This window comes from Ictalurus punctatus, chromosome 13, assembly GCF_001660625.3.
Source record: "Ictalurus punctatus breed USDA103 chromosome 13, Coco_2.0, whole genome shotgun sequence".
In the NCBI taxonomy this organism is placed as follows: domain Eukaryota; kingdom Metazoa; phylum Chordata; class Actinopteri; order Siluriformes; family Ictaluridae; genus Ictalurus; species Ictalurus punctatus.
Genome location: NC_030428.2, coordinates 4274349 through 4295965, shown reverse-complemented (window position 1 = coordinate 4295965; position 21617 = coordinate 4274349). Strand labels below are relative to the sequence as shown.

Genomic DNA, 21617 nt, shown 5'->3' with positions numbered 1-21617 from the left:
ATCAGCAAAATCTTAACAGGTTCATTTATTAGATTCATTTTCAGGAATTAAGCTCATGCAACTCGAGTGTGAAGGGGTGGCGGAGCATAAATGAGTCCTCAAATGTGACAGCACCCTGCAAAGAGGCCCCATTTAAGGGGGTTGCTGAGATGTTGCTGCACATTATTTTAAGATGAAAATTTCTGATAATTTAAATGATCAACACTCAGGGGCCCTCTCAGTATGTGGGGCCCCAGGCAACTGCCTACCTTCCCTGCCCTGTAGATACGCCTATGGGTGTGCTTGATCAGAAGTCGGGTGATTGAGAAAGGGGCAGTGTGTGTGTGTTCTGGGAAGTGTAGTTCATGGCGGCCATGTCTGTAGGCTGTGAAGCATGTTGGGAGATCTATGATGTTCTTGTGGTGAATCCATAGTTGTAAAAAGTCATTGCACATTTCCTTGTGAAGATTTGAACACCAAATAGAAATGAGAGTCTGTTGTTTTGTACTGGATTGTGGTGTAAGTAGACAACTGACTTGTTACATCACTAGAGGGAGGCAGAGAGCACTGTCTTAATCATAATCAGTGGCCATCAGCCCCACCTGTCTTCAGTCAACCTTGCCATACATGCAGTCCTCTTCAAAAGTATTGGAATTCTTTTGATTTTGCTATATACTGAAGACATTTGGGTTTGAGTTCAAAAGATGAAAATAAGACAGTAGATCAAAATTGAAGCTTTAATTTCCTGATATATACATCTAGATGTGTTAAACAACTTAGAACATTTTGAGGTGAGCAAAAATATTGGAACAGATAGTCTTGAAGGAACCCAACGTAAATAACACGATTTGGTTGCATATCCCTTCCTTGCACTAAATAATCAAGCGCCGATACACTGACATAACCAAATAGTTGCACTCTTCTTTTGTGATGCTTTTCCAGGCTTTTACCACAGCTTCTTTCAGATGTTGCTTGTTTTGAGGGGTTTCCCCCTTTAGTCTCCTCTTCAGGAGGCGAAATGCATGCTCAAATGCACAAATCCCAAAGGCCATGCTCCAAAATATAGTGGAAAGATTACCTGGAAGAGTGGAGGTTATTATAACAGCAAAGGGGGACTAAATCTATAATGGTATATTCGACAAGCACATATGGGTTTGATGGTACTGTTGTTTTTTTTCCATCATCTTCACACCCACACACAATCAATGCGATGCAGACAATTTATGACCACACACTACCAAGCACCCGAAATAATTGCCTGTCCAGGTAGGTATAAATGGCGTTGGCACATTTATAACACACATTTGCCGTCAACAGAACTTGTTCTTCCAGCAACCAACAATCACAGTATAGCAACGGATTCAAGCACTGGACATGGTTCTACAGACAGGAAGTGATGTGTATAAAGAATCAGTGCACCCTCTAGTGGGCATGAGCAAAAGCTTTTCATGAGCAACCAACTTTTCCAAATTCAGCCTTTAATGGTCACCATCCGGGTGAACACTGAGAGTCCCATAAGTAGAACGCCTAAAGGATGGCCTAGAAACTAAACCCATTCTTGACTGATCAAGTGACTGAGCTATATGAAGATCTAGAGAAGTTTCTAAATTCAAATCTTGCTCTCGTGTGGTCACCTGAGGTTGAGACGTTAAAGATGAACCTATACTCATAAGACAGTAATCATTTTGTACCCCAATTGGACTAGACTGAAGCACTGAGGGCTGAGAACTAGAATCAACATGGACTTGACCCTCAGAGTTCCTTACACCCATTCTCGTGTGGACTATGGCCACTTGTGAATAATCTCCAATTCTAGGTCCATCTGGCTCTACTCACTCCTGGGGTTGGAAAGGGCCAGTAGACCATTGGTTCACCTGGCATATTGTTGCCAGGTAAGAACAGGCTTACGTTCTGAGCAATGGACAGTTTTAATGGGTCCATCTTCTCCATGTGGTCTGATCTTATACAGCGTTCCCACTTCATCAATGTAGGCCACAATCTCAAACACAGTGGAGCACCAGACATCCTGAATCTTACAGCAACCATGAAAATGATTCTTACAATACACTAAAGTGCCAGGGGGTAGTATTGCTACTGAGTCAGGGCAATTGGTCCTACGGTGAATGACCACAGTCTCCAAGTACATTCAGGAACTGGTATAAATGGAGGTCAAATACTTTCGGTGTTACAGTAGATATTTCGTTATGTGTGTTGATTTCTCCTGTGTATGACCTTCTGCCTGTTCTTGGCTTTGTATCTGTTCTGTCCCTTTACGTTTAATGATTCAGCTCCCAAACTGCTGTAAATGTGGGCCGGGTTCTAACTGTTCACCAAAACTGCTTTATCCTGGAGAAGAGTTTGAGGTGAGACTCCTGTCATATACCAGTCCTGGTGAGTTTATTATAGTTAATGCTGAAAGACAGAAGAGCATCAGTGTAAACACACAACATCAGCATAAACACCAACACACACACACACACACACACACACACACTATTCAGTATGATACAGTAGAGTAGAGTAAAGAGACAGTAAGTCAGTAACTCACCATAATGTCTCCAGTTTACAGTGTGGATCCTTCAGTAGATCAGAGAGCAGCTTCACTCCTGATTCTCCTGGATTATTACCGTTCAGATCCATTTCTCTCAGGTGTGATGAGGAGTTTGACTTCAGAGCTGAAGCCAGAGCAGCATAACCTTCATCTGTAATACTGCAGTAATTCATCCTGCAAAAAAAAAACCCTTCTCACAATTAACACACTCAGTTTTAGCTCTGAAAACATCAACTACACAAAATCTTTATATACTCAACAATGACAATATATCACATCACTACAATTACAATCACCACAGATGGAAACTGGATGTAGCCGTGTTTTTTTTAATTCTGCTCTGTGTGTGTGTGTGTGTGTGTGTGTGTGTGTGTGTGTGTGTACCGCAGTATCTCCAGTGTACAGTGTGGATTCTCCAGTCCAGCACAGAGCAGCTTCACTCCTAAATTCTGCAGGAGTTTATTCTCACTCAGCTCCAGTTCTCTCAGACTGGAGGATTTTGAGCTGAGAACTGAGGACAGAACTCTACAGCTTTCCTCTGTCAGATTACACCTCCGCAGCCTGGAAGAGAAATGAACTGTTAGATTTATTTATCTGATTGTGAAATGAGGTGTTTCCATCAGGTGGGAAATAAAGTGTTTACCTGAATACAAGGTTCTAATGTCAGGATAAAAATATAAGATGAACAGCCTGTGTATAAACAATAAACTAGTATTGGCATGTTATTAAAGTAAATGTGTGTGTAATGTACACTGATCTACATGCTGTAGAAATAAATGTACTGTGTTCTGATGTGAGAAGTGATGTAGATATTTCAGCATTAACACAAAGCTGAGTTTCATAGAGATGCTAAAACTGTTGGAGTTCATTGTTCTTTGGAGCTTAATCTATCTTTCACACAAATACAAATCACATAACACACACACACACAGAAAAACAAAGCTCAACAGCAGAATAAATGCTACTCCATCCATCTTCTATACCGCTTTATCCTTTTCAGGGTCACGAGGGAACCTGGAGCCTATCCCAGGGAGCATCGGGCACAAGGCGGTGTACACCCTGGACAGGGTGCCAATCCATCGCAGGACACACAATCACACACACCCATTCATACACTACGGACACTTTGGACATGCCAATCAGCCTACCATGCATGTCTTTGGACTGGGGGAGGAAACCGGAGTACCCGGGGAAAACAGCCACAGTGAGAATCGAACCCCCGACCCTGGAAGTGTGAGGTGAATGTGCTAACCTCTAAGTCACCGTGCGCCAGTGCTAATCCACATCATATAAAATACACACTTCAATGTTTTACTCATATAAAACACTGGGCCTCATTTATCACACTGGATACGAATTAATTTCTTCATAAACAGTGTGTAGGAGCATTTACACAAGAACTCTTTAATGTGCAAATTAAAATGTAATGTTATGGAACATTTACAGGATGTTGAGAGAAAAGGTTGATGAGGTGATGGATCAGAGTTAAATGGGCATGGCCACTCAGCACAAGAGCTAGCTCTTTAAGTATGTGCATAGCTGATTTATCTGCTCTTCATTCTGACCCTCAACCCAATGTTTCTCCACCAACACCTCACTGTCCTCTACTTGTATACAGTTGGGGGAAAATCTGAGGTGTGTCAATACAGTATATTAGGTCTGTGCATTAGGTCTTAAAGTGACAGCAGTCTAATAAACCTGCTGCTGTCTGTGTCATTAATGTTCATCAAACTACAAAACACAATGAGAAAATCACTCACTCACTCATTTGACTGAATAACTTCAGTAAACCTAATAAGAATCACTGTATATGTCACACAGTGAAGTTAATTTTATTTTACATTTAATTGCTTTATTCAATTTCCGTAGTATTTCTTACCTGAATACTACTGACAGACCTACCTAAGAAAACATATCGTCATCATGAAACGTATCGTGTAGTCATATCGCCCACCCCTAAATGTTAAGATTTCGTAATTCCAGTCTTGAATTTCACATAAAATGTGAAATGTGCTTCTTAATGTAGTAAATCTCATAAACCCTGCTGATGTTTTTTATTATTTTAGAAATTAAAATGAGAAAAGTTACAAGAACAGAGCTGTGTTCAGAAATGAGTTTGTGATTCATAGCCTGATTACAAGCAATAATAAAGCATGAATCTTGTTGTTATGACATGCTGCTAAATGTAACTCTACTCTGTACTCTCTCACTCAGACTATATAACTATGGGGGAGAGGCATCAAATCACTGAAACGTCGAACTGGAAGACACAATATTGTGTGATACAATAGCAAAAGAGCTTCATTTGTATTTTCATACACTTGTAATCTAATAAAAGTTCTACAAATACCTCTATATCCATTTTTTTTATTGAAACCATTTTTTGATAGGAAACTAGTTGAGGTGCTGATGACATGAATAAAAATATTAAATTGCAATGTCAAGATGTATTAGTGGTATTTTTTGTTACAGCTATGTTGCCATTGGTTTGTGAAGGTTAAAATACTAATTTAACAGCTCAGTGTTGAGTTTACAATTGCAATTTCAAATCTTTTATCAGTGTAATTACTTTCTGGACTCGGCCAGAATCAACTCGGACTTGGCCATTAAAGACTCTGACTCAAGTCCAACTCTGCCCCTTTTGGACTCAGACTTGGACTCAGACTTGATTGGTTAAGGACTTGGTCTCAATTCGGATTCGACAAAGGTGGACTCGGACTCAACACTACTAAATAAATTTAAAAAGCAGCTTCAAAACATTTATTTACCTTGGCTTTCAATTAGGCCTCTTCATTTTAGGCTTAAAACTGATTTTTTAAAAATTTCATAATGATCTAAATTAAATTTTATTTTCTGTTTGATTATTTAATTATTTCTTAAGGAATGTTTAGGTTTTAATATTGTATTTATATCTTTAATGTTGTGTTGCAATATTTTTGTTTTAAAAGGGGACCTATTATGCAAAATTCACTTTTAAATGGTGTTTGAACATAAATGTGTGTCGGCAGAATTTGTACACAACCACCCTACGATGGTAAAAATCCACCCACTGCTTTTTTATATTCCCAATAAATCATAAACAGAGTCTCAAAATGAGCCGTTTTTGTTTTCGCCCTAACGTGATGTCACGTTGGAACAAGCCCCGCCCAGGGACTTGCATTAGCATAGCTCCTCCCCTGAGTGAGCTATACACAATCGGCCATGTTCTCCACGCTGGAGCAGCTACAGTGATGAGAAGAATGTCTCAGCTTCGTAAGCTTCGTAAGTATTCTGTTGTTGGTTGTAAGAATGAACACAAGAGTCTTCATGTACTCTCGGCATCAGAGACACTGAAGACGCAGTGAAGTTTAATTTTTGAAGGAAATGTGCCCCAAAAATACCTAAAAACATTTCACACCAGACTGTTTTGTGAACGAGGGTCAATACAAAGCAGGATTCGATAAAAACTTGATTCTCAAGCATGGATCAGTACCCACTGTTCATGATCCAGCTTCATATCCTGAAGACGTAAATATCGCACTTTATATTTTGGGAATGTTTGCTAATCGATTTTCCGAATGAGCTTGGTAGCAGATTCCATGGCTAATGTGGCTAAAGTGCCCGAGTTATGTCGTCATTTTTATTTTTAACCCGAAAACACACCTTTATTATGCACAATACAGTAAGGTGATTGTCTTTTCGAAAGCTGTGTAGGTTTCTGTGAATCATTTTACACAAGGCTGTTTTGTGAATAAGGTTGTTAGCAAATTCCACAGCTAATGTAGGAAGCAGGAGCTGGTCTCTCCCGGAAAGGGGGCGGGGCACAGCAGCTCATTTGCATTTAAAGAGACACACACCAAAACAGCCTATTTTTGCTTCCACCCAAAAAGGGGCATTTATAGCAGGGTATAAGATCTGTGGGGTATTTTGGGCTGAAACTTCACAGACACATTCTGGGGACACCTGAGACTTATATTACATCTTGTAAAAAGGCTTAAAATAGGTCTCCTTTAATATTATATTTGTCATTTTATTTTATTACCATTGTGAAGCAATTTGAGCTGCATTTTATGTATGAAATGTGCTATATAAATAAAGTTATTATTATTATTATTATTATTATTATTACTGTTGTTAGTGTGTGTGTGTGTGTCTGTACCGCAGTATCTCCAGTGTACAGTGTGGATTCTCCAGTCCAGCACAGAGCAGCTTCACTCCTGAATCCTGCAGGAGTTTATTCTCACTCAGGTCCAGTTCTCTCAGTCTGGAGGCATTTGAGGTGAGAACTGAATCCTGCAGGTTATTGTAACCCAGGTCCAGTTCTCTCAGTCTGGAGGAGTTTGAGCTGAGAACTGAGGACAGAACTCTACAGCTTTCCTCTGTCAGATTACACTCCCGCAGCCTGGAAGAGAAATGATGAAGTGTTAGATTTATTTATCTGATTGTGAAATGAGGTGTTTCCATCAGGTGGGAAATAAAGTGTTTACCTGAATACAAGGTTCTAATGTCAGGATAAAAATATAAAATGAACAGCCTGTGTATAAACAATAAACTAGTATTGGCATGTTATTAAAGTAAATGTGTGTGTAATGTACACTGATCTACATGCTGTAGAAATAAATGTACTTTGTTCTGATGTGAGAAGTGATGTAGATATTTCAGCATTAACACAAAGCTGAGTTTCACAGAGACGCTAAAACTGTTGGAGTTCATTGTTCTTTGGAGCTTAATCTAACTTTCACACACATACAAATCACATAACACACACACACACACACACACACACAGAAAAACCAAGCTCAACAGCAGAAACAATGCTAATCCACACCATATAAAATACACACTTGAATGTTTTACTCATATAAAACACTGGGCCTCATTTATCACACTGGATACGAATTAATTTCTTCATAAACAGTGTGTACGAGCATTTACACAAGAACTCTTTAATGTGCAAATTAAAATGTAATGTTAGGGAACATTTACAGGATGTTGAGAGAAAAGGTTGATGAGGTGTTGGATCAGAGTTAAATGGGCGTGGCCACTTAGCACAAGAGCTAGCTGTTTATGTATGTGCATAGCTGCTTTATCTGCTCTTTATTCTGACCCTCAACCCAGTGTTTCTCCACCAACACCTCACTGTCCTCGACTTTCACATTCATCAGGCACTTAAGGAGGAGTTCTGGACTGAGCTGGAGCTTGGGGAAATAGCACCAACACTGGACGAGTGCGCTCATTCTTCTTCCTGTAATCATCTCTCTGTAATAAAACTACTTCATCTGAGAGGACGAGTCTACTGGTGTTTGTCTAAATTTCCACGACAAGAAACCGAGAAAGCAAGTGGCAGATGTGGTAAGAGTGACACAGCGCACATTCTGATTGGTCTCTCTTTGTGCTAACTAATCTATCACTTTTCCCGTTAGGCGGGCTTTACAGTCGACCTCTCTCTCTCCGTGAGGTGGAGAGGTGGGAGGTAGCCAGTGAAGTCACCTCCTTGAAATGAGTTTTGGCATGGTTACGTTGACATCTGGGGAACCAACTGTTGTCAAAGCCAAGAAACCTGGAACTGTGGAGAGCCTGCAGTCAAAAAGGGAAAGCGACAGAGCCCGTGCTAAAACGAGAATAAATATGGGCATGGCTTTTGAGAGCTGGCGAAAACTCAGAGATCTGAAGGGATTGAAGACTGAGATGCTTTTTTCCTGTTAAACAGATCAGACATTTCAGTAGCTCAATAGGTAGCTAGCTAACTTGATTCAGCTGTTTGTTTGTTTTGCTATGGTCAGTGTGGTAAACTGCACTTATTTTCTGCTAGCTATGAGGGACAGCAACTCTCCTCTACTTCAAGAAAACAGTATCCACCTCCACCTCCGCTGTCGAGTATTGGAGCTAATACACAACACACGAATACCGCAGTGTTGCCAAGTCTCACGAGACAAATAAGCAACTGCAGTTTCAAAAACAAGCTCAATATTATTATATCCTGTTACAGGCTCAATGTAAACAGACTCAATAAATGAGCCTACAACACATTAAACTGAAACCACTCACAGTTTAAAACTGTCATGGAATGGGACTGGAAGCGGATGCAGGTGCAGATCAAAGTCTTTATTAACAGCAAACAAACATAAGAAACGCGGTCTACGTGGAACAGGACAAGCCGGATCAAACATGGTACAATAGTCTAGGCATTACTTGAAAACAAAACAAGGAACTGAGACCACTAGCATGCTAAATGCATTCGCACACGGATCTAGAGCTACACTCGTTAAACTCTACCACCGTTGCAAACTATTATATGACGTGCGCAGTCACGCAAGGGGTTTAAATAGCCAATATAATTACTCTAAACATAAACACCTGGTTCAGATTAGGCTACACCCTCGCACATCAAGCCAATGTCCAAACAGGAAGCGGACGAACCAAAGCAAGAGAGTCACGTGTATAGTCCGAAGCTGTGCCGCAGTGCCATCTGCCGGCCATGGCGTAACAGAACCCCCCTCCAACGGTGGTCCTGGGCCCCTGGGATATCTGTCTCTCGCTGCCACGGAAAACAAGGTGGCTTCCACGGGCATCAGACTGGCAGAGCACCACCCGCAGCGGCGTTGGAATGCTGGACGCCGCCCCCAGCGGTACTGGGACACTGGATGCCACCCCCGGCTGCACTGGAATGTGGGGCGCCACCCCTCGCCGGCACTGGGACGCTGGATGCTGACCCCGGTGGCACTGGACAGCAGGACAGCTTCCTGGGCTTGGCAGGACAGCCTCCTCAGCCGGGCAAGGCAGCGGGACAGCTTCCTCGGCCGGGCTGGACAGCGGGACAGCCTCCTCGGCTGGCCAGGGCAAAGGGACAGCTTCCTCGGCTGGGCAGAACATTGGGACAGCCTACTCGGCTGGGCTGGACAGCGGGACAGCTTCCTCGGCTGGACAGGGCAGCGGGACGGCCTCCTCAGCCGGGCAGGGCAGCGGGATGGCCTCCTCGGCCAGGCAGGAGCTCCACAGCTGAAGCCTCCCCGTAGGCCTCAGGTTGGAGCTCTGCTGTCATCATTACCCCCCCAAAAAAGGTTCTGGGCTAGCCTTCAGTTCCGGACTAGGCAGCATGATTGGATCTTCTGCAGGGCAGAAAGTTGGAGCGCTGTTCGGCACTACGGGACGGAAGTTAAGCGCCTCCAGGTTGTGGAGTATCTGTGCCACCTCCGCCTGCCACCACTTCAACTGCAAATCCTCCTGCTGCATCCGTAGCGCAGCCTGGTAATCCTCCCGGCGCAGGTAGTCCCAGTATACGGGTAGCTTTGCTGGCTGCATGGCGTTGTATGATTCCCCTGCTGTGGGAACTTGCGGGGATAGCGACGTGGCGCATGGGCTGGCTTGCTGCAGCAGCCCTCATTGCATTAGCTGGCGATCGATCTGAGCAGGTCTTTCATCGATACGCTTACTCTCTTCCCAGAACGATCGGCCCAACTTATAGAACTCGGTGCTCATGTTGATCTGCTGCTTCCGCGTTCGTGGTACAGTATTCTGTCATGGAACGGGACTGGAAGCGGATGCAGGTGCAGATCAAAGTTTTTATTAACAGCAAACAAACAAACACACACAAGAAACGCGGTCTACATGGAACACGACGAGCCGGATCAAACATGGGACAATAGTCTAGGCATTACTTGAAAACAAAACAAGGAACTGAGACCACTAGCATGCTATATGCATTTGCACACGGATCTAGAGCTACACTTGTTAAACTCTACCGCTGTTGTAAACTATAATACGACGTGCGCAGTCACGCAAGGGGTTTAAATAGCCAATATAATTACTCTAAACATAAACACCAGGCTACACCCTCGCACATCAAGCCAATGTCCAAACAGGAAGCGAACGAACCAAAACAAGAGTCACATGTATATTCCGAAGCTGTGCCGCAGTGCCATCTGCCGGCTGTGGCGTAACAAAAACTATGGCTGCAACTAATGATTATTTTCATAATCGATTACTTGGCCGATTATTTATATATGACTAATAATCGATTAATCATATGGGGGCAAACTTTCAGTGACATTTTTTCATTTATTTAAAATGAAATCCACAAACTGAGTGTTACAAATAAAAACTATTTGTCCAAATATATAAGACTGAAAAGAACCCAATACACACAGACACACACCAGAATATATACTATTCATTTAAATTAAATACAATTTTATTTATTATTCATGTTAAATATTAATAAAATAAAGTAACATATATAGCCTATAATTGTTGTGGAGTGAGGGGGTTCCTTGTGGATTGTTTGAAATATGCTAGGGGTCCAAAGCTCACAAAAGGTTGAGATCCACTGGTCTAGTGTATGGATTTTAGAAAGGTAAAATCGTCTCAAATGGAACACATTAGTTTTTGACTAACCTGAAAGTTTGCCCCCCATTCGATTAATCAGAAAAATAAATCGGCCAACTAATGGATTATGAATGGATTATGTATTGAGTGGCCATAGAACCAATACAACTGAATATATTTTTAAATTTTCTACCATTAAAGGTAGAGGTTAAAGGCAGCGGGCTTTGGGAAACGCAGGTCATCAGCGCCTTATAGTAATGGAGTAAGCAAGGGACCCTAAAAAGTGGGCAACTGTATAAGATTCTACTAAGTTTTTAGTCATTTACTTCACTGGATATCTAACTTATTGCAGTGTTAGGATTCAGTATGGATAAAGATTTTTTAAGGCATATATATTATTAATGATATACCTTTATATTACACATATAAACTTATTGTGCCATATAAAAATCTTATACAGTTGCCCAAGTCATGCACTTTTTAGACGGTCCCATACTGACTTCGCTGATGACCTGCGTTTCCCAAAGCCTGCTTCCATTTCCACAGCGGAAAATTTAAAAATATATTCAGTTGTATTGGTTGTATGTCCACTCAATACACATTATTAAGACAATACACATTATGTCCTTTTTGTGTGTTTATTTCTGAGAAATAGAAGAGAGAAGCTCGAATGTACAGCGAATGTCCAATATAAACCCAATTTTAACGTGATGCGTGCGGTTTACAAAACCGAGGGTAGGAATTGAAAAACAGAGGGCATGGATTGCAAAACCGAGGGCACGGATTACACACAGCTGTTTGGTTTTTTTCCTTACCTGATACTAGGGGGCTCCGTACAATACAGTAAGGTGATTGTCTTTTTGAAAACTGTGTAGGTCTCTGTGAATCATTTTACACCAGGCTGTTTTGTGAATAAGGTTGTTAGCAGATTCCACAGCTAAGGTAATATTGGAAGGAGGAGCTGGTATCTTCTGGAAAGGGGGCGGGATGTAGTGGCATTTAAAGAGATACACACCAAAACAGCCTGTTTTTGCTTCCACCCAAAAAGGGGCTTTTACAGCAGGGTATAAGATCTGTGGGGTATTTTGGGCTGAAACTTCACAGACACATTCTGGAGACACCTGAGACTTATATTACATCTTGTAAAAAGGCTTAAAATAGGTCTCCTTTAATATTATATTCATCATTTTATTTGATTTTCCATTGTGAAGCACTTTGAGCTGCATTTTATGTATGAAATGAGCTATATAAATAAAGTTATTATTATTATTATTATTATTATTATTATTATTATTATTATATTATTATTATTACTGTTGTTGGGCTGTCTGTGTGTGTGTATGTGTGTGTGTGTGTGTGTGTGTGTGTGTGTGTGTGTGTGTGTGTGTGTGTGTACCTCAGTGTCACCAGTGTACAGTGTGGATTCTCCAGTCCAGCAGAGAGCAGTTTCACTCCTGAATCCTGCAGTTTATTGTGACTCAGGTTCAGTTCTCTCAGTCTGGAGGAGTTTGAGCTGAGAACTGAGGACAGAACTCTACAGCTTTCCTCTGTCAGATTACACCTCCACAGCCTGGAAGAGAAATGATTAAATATCAGATCTCTGACCTCAAACACACAAACACAGCCATAATCCAGCTAAAGTTTACCATGTAACAGAAGTGTGTTTCTCTCTAACACAGAAATCAGAGGACAGGACACCACATCAGTACTATTATTATTATTATTATTATTATTATTATTATTATTATTATTAAGAAATGCTTAATTATAATAAAGCATTTTTTCAAACAAAAAACCCTTCTTTTTCATTCCTTTAAGGATCGTTGTAACTGAAAATAATAATAATAAAAATTATAATAATGATAATAATAATAATAATAATAATAATAATAATAATAATAATAATAATAATAATAATAAATTATTATCAGTAACAATGGTCCTTAAAGGACTGAAAACAGATGTTTGTTTTTTTTGTTTGAACAAATGCTTTATTATAATTGAAACTTGAAACCATTTTTTAATGAAAGTACGTGTTAAAAGGTCTCCAACTAAAAAATAAATGAAATAAATAAGAAATCTCCCGTTTGAGCAAAAAGGAGCAGGACGTGCTGTGGCTTTGTTTGGAAATATTTTGTTGGTGAAACAGAACAGAAACAGACAATAAAATGTAAGACAGGTAATATTAACTTATTCTTTCTGTTAGCATAGCATAAATAAAAATAACATCAGATGTTTGAGCTTTAAAATGTCTAAAATAAATTAATATTTAGTGTAGCTGCACAGCCAGACTGATCCTTTACCTTTAACTCTCTCTCTCTCTCTCTCTCTCTCTCTCTCACACACACACACACACACACACACACACACAATGTGACATGTTGTATTCATATTGTTCCCATGGTGACAGTGTTCTTGTTCTCAATTGTGAAATTCAGTTCAATGTCTCTTTCAAGTAAAAGGAGAAATGAAAAAGTGCCTTTCACTGGTGTTTAGTTCACAAAATGATCAAAAAGCAGTCATGAATACATGCAGTTACTTTGTAGAGATCATTTTCATCAGTTTTAGAGAAAAGGTAATAAATGGTGATATAAGGTTTTGTCCATATGGCCCAGATCTCAGTGCAGACGTAACGTGTTAGTGTAAAAAGTGAAACAATCTTCTGTAATAGTACCAGAGGTTTGTTTAAAGATGATTAGAGTAACTACTAACAATCATTAATCCAAACAGTGCAGTTCAGTGTTACATTAAAATAACAAACCATGCAGTAATACATTTATAAATAAAAATACTCACTCAGCTTTTCTGGAGGCTTTGACCACTGGCAGCAGCTTCAGAAGACATTCCTCTGATGGGTCATATTTCCTTAAATCAAACTCATCCAGCTCCTGATCTGAGTTCAGTAACACAAACACCAGAGCTGACCACTGAGCAGGAGAGAGTCTGGTTCCCCTGAGACGAGCGTCACCTCCTCTGTTCAGGTAAGTCTGAACTTCCTGCACTAGAGAATGATCATTCAGTTCATTCAGACAGTGGAACAGATTGATGGATTTCTCTGGAGATGGATTCTCCCTGATCTTCTCCTTGATGTACCTGACTGTTTCCTGTTTGCTGTGAGAGTTGCTTCCTGTCTGGGGCATTAAGCCTCGTAAGAGAGCCTGATTGGACTCTAGTGAGAGACCCAGAAGGAAGCGGAGGAACAGGTCCAGATGTCCATTCTCACTCTGTAAGGCCTTGTCCACTGCACTCCTGAGGAAATCAGACATGTCTGACTTTCTGAAAAGATCAGACAGATCAATGGTTTTTTGTTCTGTTACATTTCTTCTGATGAAGGAGAGAAATGTGTATAAAGCAGCCAGAAACTCCTGAACACTCAGATGTACAAAGCTGAACACCTTCCCCAGGTGGAGCCCAAACTCCTCTCTGAAGATTTGGGTACACACTCCTGAGTACACTGCCACTTCTCCAACATCAATGCCACACTCTCTCAGGTCTTCTTCATAGAAGATCAGGTTTCCTTTCTCCAGCTGTTGGAAAGCCAGTTTCCCCAGTGCCAGGATACTCTCTCTGGTCTGCTGAGGATCAGGGTCACATTTCTGGTGGTACTTTTGGTCCTTGTGTTTGATCTGAAAGATCAGGAAGTGTGTAAACATTTGAGTCAGAGTCTTGGGGACCTCTCCACTCTCTGCTTCACCCAACATTCTCTCTAGAACAGTGGCTGAGATCCAGCAGAAGACTGGGATGTGGCACATGATGTAGAGGCTTTTTGAAGACTTCATGCGTGTGATGATTTTATTGGCCAGGCTCTGATCACTGATCCTCTTCCTGAAGTACTCCTCTTTCTGAGGATCACTGAAGCCTCGTACCTCAGTTACCTGGTCTACACACTCAGGAGGGATCTGATTGGCTGCTCCTGGTCGAGAGGTTATCCAGAGGAGGGCAGAGGGAAGCAGATTCCCCTTGATGAGGTTTGTCAGCAGCACATCCACCGAGGCTGACCTTGTCACATCACACAATCTCTCATTCTTCTGGAAATTTAGAGGAAGTCGACACTCATCCAGACCATCAAAGATCAACACCACTGTGTAGGAGTCTAGTAATTCTAGTTTTCTCATTTCTGGGAAAAAGTTATGTAGAAGCTCCATCAGACTGAGATTTCTCTGCTTCATCAGATTCAGCTCTCTAAAGGGAAGTGGAAACATGAAGGTGACGTCCTGATTTGCTTTTCCTTCAGCCCAGTCCAGAATGAACTTCTGCACAGAGACTGTTTTTCCAATTCCAGCAACTCCTTTAGTCAGCACTCTTCTGATGGGCTTGTCTTTAAAGAGCTCGTTACATTTGATGGGTGTCTCCTGTGTTGCTGGTCTCCTGGACGCTGTCTCAATCTGTCTCACCTCATGTTCATTATTGACGTCTCCACTCCAACCCTCTGTGATGTAGAGATCTGTATAGATCTCATTCAGAAGTGCTGAGCTTCCATGCTGTGAGATTCCTTCATTAATTCTTTTAAACTTCTCTCTCAGGTTGGATTTCAACTTTTGCTGATACACAGAGGCGAGTTCTAATAAACAAAGTAATAACATGTTTTAATGCAAAATCACTGAGCACAATATAAAATGTAAAATTCTTTCAAATGCTACTGTTCATTCCTGATTCATGGACTAAATATTATTGAAGGAACAGGACCACTTTACAGAGTAATCACAAACTGGACCACGAACAGAATAGAAAAGCACCAGATGTACATGATACTAAGCTCAACCTTCAAACTAAAGGAGTTCATACCTAAAACTATTTCCTCTCTCTAAAGTGAACCTGATGGAATAAAGCCATGACTAAGCTCTTACTGTTGTGCAGTGTGTTAGCGAGATCTGTGTGGTTCATGTTCTTCAGGACATGCAGTGTGATCTTCAGCGCTCCCTCTCTGACACTGTGCAGATCCTCCTCATCCTCCACCTCCCTCTCAGTGCATGCTGGGTAATCTGGACTTAGGAGCTTCCTAAACCTCTTCAGCTCATTCTTTATTAGAGTGATGACTTTGTGTTCCAGCTCCTGGTTAGAAACACACAGGAACACATCTAAATATTATAATGTTACACACTGAGAGATGCTTTTATTTTATGAAAAGAAGAAAGGTCTCTTTCTGTTACCACAGTTACAACTGAAATTCTGTCTGATTACCCATAATGCTGCTGCACATCGATAAACCTGTGAACCATCATTATCTTAAATAAAAAACCTACAACCTACTCACACACAAGTTACACACATTAAAAAGACACACACACCTTGAATATGGAGTCCAACTGATTTCTGCTGATGTTTGATTTCTTCTTTTGTGGTCTGTGAACAAATAAAACACATGATGTAATATAGACTATATGTATTCATAGCTGCACAACACACTAATACATACAGAGACAGATATTTAACACTATCTTTTTAACACAAGACACTGATTTCAGGGTTTCCTCACTGACACATGTTTATGAATAAAATAGTGATCTAGTCGTTAATGTCCCAGGTGTAAATGTTGTGTAGCACCACAGACTCTCCAGCTCAGGGACTGCAGGCTGAACTGAACTCTTAAAGCAGTTTTCCTCACTGCCAGTCCGAGAGCTGCAGCACTGCACACTTTAGTGTTTTACTGCTTCAACACCTGATAAAGCTCATGAAGGGCTTCATAATGAGACCAGTGAGTTTGATCAGGTGGAATACTGCTGTAAAACACCTCACTGTACTGACCTCACATCAGGAGAACTGTCTCTGTCTCTGAAGTGAAATGGAAGTCTCATTGACCGGTCACTCTTCATGGACACACAGCTGGGTTCTGGTGAGTCTGACCTCTTTCCCTCCATCATTCTGTAATTAGAACAGAAATATCAGCAATAATTAATACTCTGCTGTCTCAGCACTGTTACACAATGTGTTCATCATTAAACACCAATAATTCCATCTTTTTAATTCAGCTACAGTCTGCACACTTATTCAAACAGGAGACACGCCTCATACCTCAGGAATTACACTGATGTCAGGAGTCCCAATCACAGAAAACTGACTCAGCTGGGTCTTAAAGCCTGTAGAGTTCACTGACTCAAAGCCACACTGCTCTTCTCCTCCACATTACACAGTCTTTTTACTCTTCTCCGTGAATGATTTCTCTAAACTGTTCTTAAATCAGATCAGTGATATATTCACTGCTATTAAACACCTTAAACCAAAGTTTAGTTCCTCTGTAAACTAGTGAGTGTTTAGAGATACAGATCTTTTCCCATGAGATGGTGTGTATTTATTGCTGGTGAATGGAAAAGTAACTCACCCCTCGTCTTTCTTTAAGTCCTGTTTTCCAGACACACTCATGTTGGAGGTCATGGCTCCTTCTCCAGATTACAGCAGGACACACGTTTTCTTCACTCCAACATCGGTGTGTTAAATCAAACCCTGTATCAGCACACAGTTCACTTACAGGAAATAGTCACGGTATCAAATCATAAAACAACTTGTATAGCCGGTTCTGGCTGAGGGGGAGGGGCAGTGGTGTGGTGTGTGTGTGTGTGTGAGAGAGAGAGAGAGAGAGAGAGAGAGAGAGTTTGTGTGTGTGTAAGCATACAGACATTTTTGGGTGTGTGAAGCAAGACAAGATTTTTGCAGTGTTTCAGTGTTTCATTAAAAATAAACACCAATTATAATATCCAGATATCGGATATCCACATTGGTCAAAATATTTAATGTGTTCAAAATGTCTTCTAATAATCCTACCTTAATCTACAAATTCCATGCATGGGTCTGTGATTTTGTCATCATCTTCTGCATTGTGGAACAATAGGTCAGTTAGAGACATTCTACATAGTTAGAGAATTAGGTTTTCTGCAAAGGAAAAGGTTTTTAGAAACACATAAATAAAAGTATAGAAAATTCTCTGCCTTTTTCTGAGGTATAGATCAATTTTTGTGTAACTGCCACATTGAGTAATTTCTGATACAATATAAAAAGAATTTTAGGTGACCTTAAGAAAACATTACACAATTTCTACTAGGGATGGGCATTTCAGGCAAAATACTTTTCAAATTATTCATGGCATTATTTGAGTAACATTCAAATTACTTCTGGCTGAAGGGAGTTGAGCAACTGTGTGTCATTTTCATAGAACACGAAAACATGATGTACCTCTGAACTTCTAAACTTCTAAATCTCCCCAAGCTTGCTGGTCCCTCTTCTTTGCCAGGTTCCAGTTGACCCTATCCTACTGACCTGTCCCCAGAAATATGAAAGCAGACATGCGCTCTCAAATGTACACTGAGAAGCCACGAGAGGGCAATGTAGAGCCTATCCTCTGACCATCCTTTTTCGTGGGTGCGTGGACTAAGAGGTTGATCAAGCCATTGCCTTCCTACTGCTTCACAAATTTCCCCTTGCTTGCTCCCAAACAGAATGTTTGTGCCAGCTAACTTCTGAACAATGCTTATCACATTGGCTCACACTTCCATAGCCACAGGTCACACAGGTATCAGACGTACCTATCACCTTCTGCAAACTAAATACTGGTGGCCCCACATCAGAGCTGATGTACACTGAGCCATGTCCTTCTGCACCTCCCGTGTCCAAGTTAAGGTACCCAGAACTTTACCAGTCGGCAAGCTCCTACCACTGCCCACACCCCAAACGGCCCTGGTCCCACATCGCTGTCGATTTCATCACTAACCTGCCAGAATCAATTCTGGTCATTGTGGATAGGCTCTCTACGTGCCTGTGTCTTATTAGATTGCGCAGACTACCTACTGTATTTGAGATGGCAGAACTTTTATTCAACCACATATTCAGGTACTTCAGAACCCCCTAGGACACTGTCAGTGATTGGGGCCCCCAATTCACCTCTAGGTGAATAAGGCTGACCTCCAGGTTATCACCCACAGCCCAACGGTCAGGTAGAGTGGGCAAATCAGTTCCTGCCCTGGGTCAGACCTCCCAGAACTTCCTACGACATGCCTCCACCAAATTGACTCCTTTTCAGTGTGTACTCAGCTATTAACCTCCTCTGTTCCCCTGGACTGCTAAGCCCACTGACACACCAACTGTGGATTACTGGTTCTGTAGGAGTGTACAGTTTTGGGAGAGTACCCATCATTGATTCAAATAGATGGCTCAAACCCACTAGGTAAACTCTGATCGTCATCATGGAGAAAACCCTTGTTACCATTTGGGAGATTGAGTATGGCTGGCCACCAAAGATTTCAGATAATCCCAAACATCCAAAAAATTTAACCACAGGTACATCAGCCCATACAAAGTGCTTAAACAAATCAACTCCCTCACCTACAAAGTAGACCTCCCATGACACTGCTACATAGCACCTATTTTTCATGTCATTCTATTGAAACTAGTCATTCCAGGATCACTGGCCACAAACGTCCCACCTACCTGTCCTCCTGCCCCACTCAACATTGAAGGTCAGTCTGCATACATTTGGTAATATCCATAGTCAACTCCAGACACAGAAATGGTCGACTGGAGTACCCTGTAGAGTGGGAAGGATATGGCCCCGAGGAACAGAATTGGGTTCTTGCACACAATGCCTCATAAACATTGTGCCCACAAGTAAGCCATTTTGGGAGTGTGTGTGTGTGTGTGTGTGTGGGGGGGGAGTTTCTGTTAGGTCCATGCAATTCACCAACTCCAATACCCAGAACACACCGTGGCCTACAAACATGGCCACCCCAGAGAATACATCCCAGAATTCACCACCACTAACATACTCCCAATCACAAAAACTTCTGATCACACACACCTGTTCCCATCTCACATGCACATAAAAGAGACTCTCATTCACTGAAACTTTGTGAAGTAAATGCTCAGTTTGTCCTAGCACATCTGACTTTACCTAGCATTTTGTAATGTGTTGAATATCCTAGTTTTCAATTCTCTGCCTGTTTTTAAATCTTGTGTTTAGCTTTGCCTAGTTGACTCTGCACATCGCCTGACCCTCGGCTGTTTTTTGACTTTGACCTGCTTAACGTTGTGGTATTGTTTTTGGTATTCCTGACAGTATTACACAAATAATTTGTATCCGCTGCAGTGTGTGTTTATGCACTGTATGCTAGGCAGTGTCGCACTGAGTGACACTTTCTAAAGCTGCCACACTTCATCACATTACACGTTTAAATTCCAATTTTAAAATTTAAGTTCACTACATCCTTGCAAGGCAGTGAGTTGAATCATGACATATTCAACTAGCTAAGTTCTTCCTGTACCACCACACAATTAGTAATTCAGTACACACAGATGATGACCAACAAAATTGCTTCACACTGGCTAAACCACCATTTTCCTAAGAATAGAAAGCAATCTCATTTTGGATTTTACACTTTGCAGCTGTATTTAATGTTTAAAATCTCAATTTCACCCAGTTTGTCACATACCCTTTAAAGCTCAACCAATGAGACAAACCACTGAGACTATATGAGATGGGGCAAGATCTTTATACAGGAATGGAAGGAAAATTATGTTTATTCACAGCACTGAATTATTGACACATTAATCATGACACTAGGGTAAAAATATTTAAAATACTACATGGTGGTGCTACTCCCTTATAACATAAATTGAGATATGTTTTTACACAATTTTGAAGAATACACATCTAGATTGGCACAGGGTACCAACCAATCAAGACAAGTTGCCTTGTTGGTGGTGTGCTTTCCTGCAACTCTTATGATTACTGTTAAATATCTTTTAGAAATGAATCTAATTTAAATAAAAATAAAATAAAATAAGGACTCTACTTTCTATGAATTAATATTACTCAGCACAAACTGTACTAGTATTACTACTGTTAAAGACATAGACTCTAGAGTTAACTATTCGCCATACCTCCTTCTCCATAGGCAAACTGAAATAAATACCTCACTGTGCTTTTAATTACTTGACAGTGTTTAACATTCTGAACTGTTATGAATAATATTCTGTATTATCTTTTTATCTCTCACTACACAGATCTTAGTGTTAAGGTTAAATAGCAATTAAATCGCATTCAGGGTATTTGACAAACTGGATACATCACCCATCTTAACATCAGATAATATATCTTTAATTCCCTTGAGCAGCTTTTTTCAGGTAGAGCTTTTTGGATTGCTGTATGTAAGAGTTTGATGGTGAGCTTACAGAGACTACAGTAAGCAACTAGGGATGGATTTCTCACCTGAATTCTTATCTTTCTGTATAGATTGTCTCCTTTGTCAAAGACAGGGTTTTGCCAAAATGGCCTTTACAGAAATGGCCATTTCTGTAATGTAGCTTAGAGAATTAAGTGTCCATTTCCCATATTCTATTATCACAAACCCATAAACCTCAAAAACTGATAAGGAGAAAATTATCTGAGTTTCCATACACTGTTGAGGCACCAGTAAATGTTATGATCTTTGCTTATGAAGTCCTTAATGTTGTCTTGTTGCTTATTATGATACTGAAATTAATATGGGTTTTTTTTTGTTGTTTTTTTTGTTTTTGTGATGAGTAGTTACCAAATTTCGCAGGTGTATAGCTCTGTCTAATTACTAACAGTCCTTTAGGGACCTTCATAACACACTTGTGCACGTGTCACACCTCAGTTCCTCGGCGCCATTAAAAATGAGAATTTAAGCGTGAGAGATATATCCAGGTTGTTTTATATTTTCACATATTTTCCCCTTGTATGAATTCTGTATGATGTATGAATGTTGAAAAAAAATTACACTCAGATTGAAGACAACATTTTTAGAAAATATCGTTTCTGAGCTTACAAAATTTA

General features: G+C 40.7%; 1 protein-coding gene across 2 annotated transcripts in view; it reads right to left on the bottom strand.

Annotated features, from left to right (window-relative positions):
- Positions 1-702: 702 nt before the first annotated feature.
- Positions 703-21617, bottom strand: part of LOC108273545 (NACHT, LRR and PYD domains-containing protein 12) — a 38232-nt gene continuing 17317 nt past the window's right edge. The window contains exons 1-10 of one of the 2 annotated variants that reach the window (XM_053685131.1): positions 17154-17360; positions 16580-16696; positions 16123-16177; positions 15682-15886; positions 13631-15395; positions 12231-12404; positions 6669-6911; positions 2915-3091; positions 2528-2704; positions 703-2391 (exon numbers count right to left, since the gene is read on the bottom strand). In XM_053685131.1, the coding sequence (XP_053541106.1) occupies positions 2355-2391; positions 2528-2704; positions 2915-3091; positions 6669-6911; positions 12231-12404; positions 13631-15395; positions 15682-15886; positions 16123-16177; positions 16580-16696; positions 17154-17206 (3003 nt within the window). In that variant the 5' untranslated portion in view covers positions 17207-17360 and the 3' untranslated portion in view covers positions 703-2354. Of the gene's footprint in view, positions 2392-2527; positions 2705-2914; positions 3092-6668; positions 6912-12230; positions 12405-13630; positions 15396-15681; positions 15887-16122; positions 16178-16579; positions 16697-17153; positions 17361-21617 lie in introns of those variants that run through there. The other variant, XM_053685129.1, reaches the window with a different exon arrangement.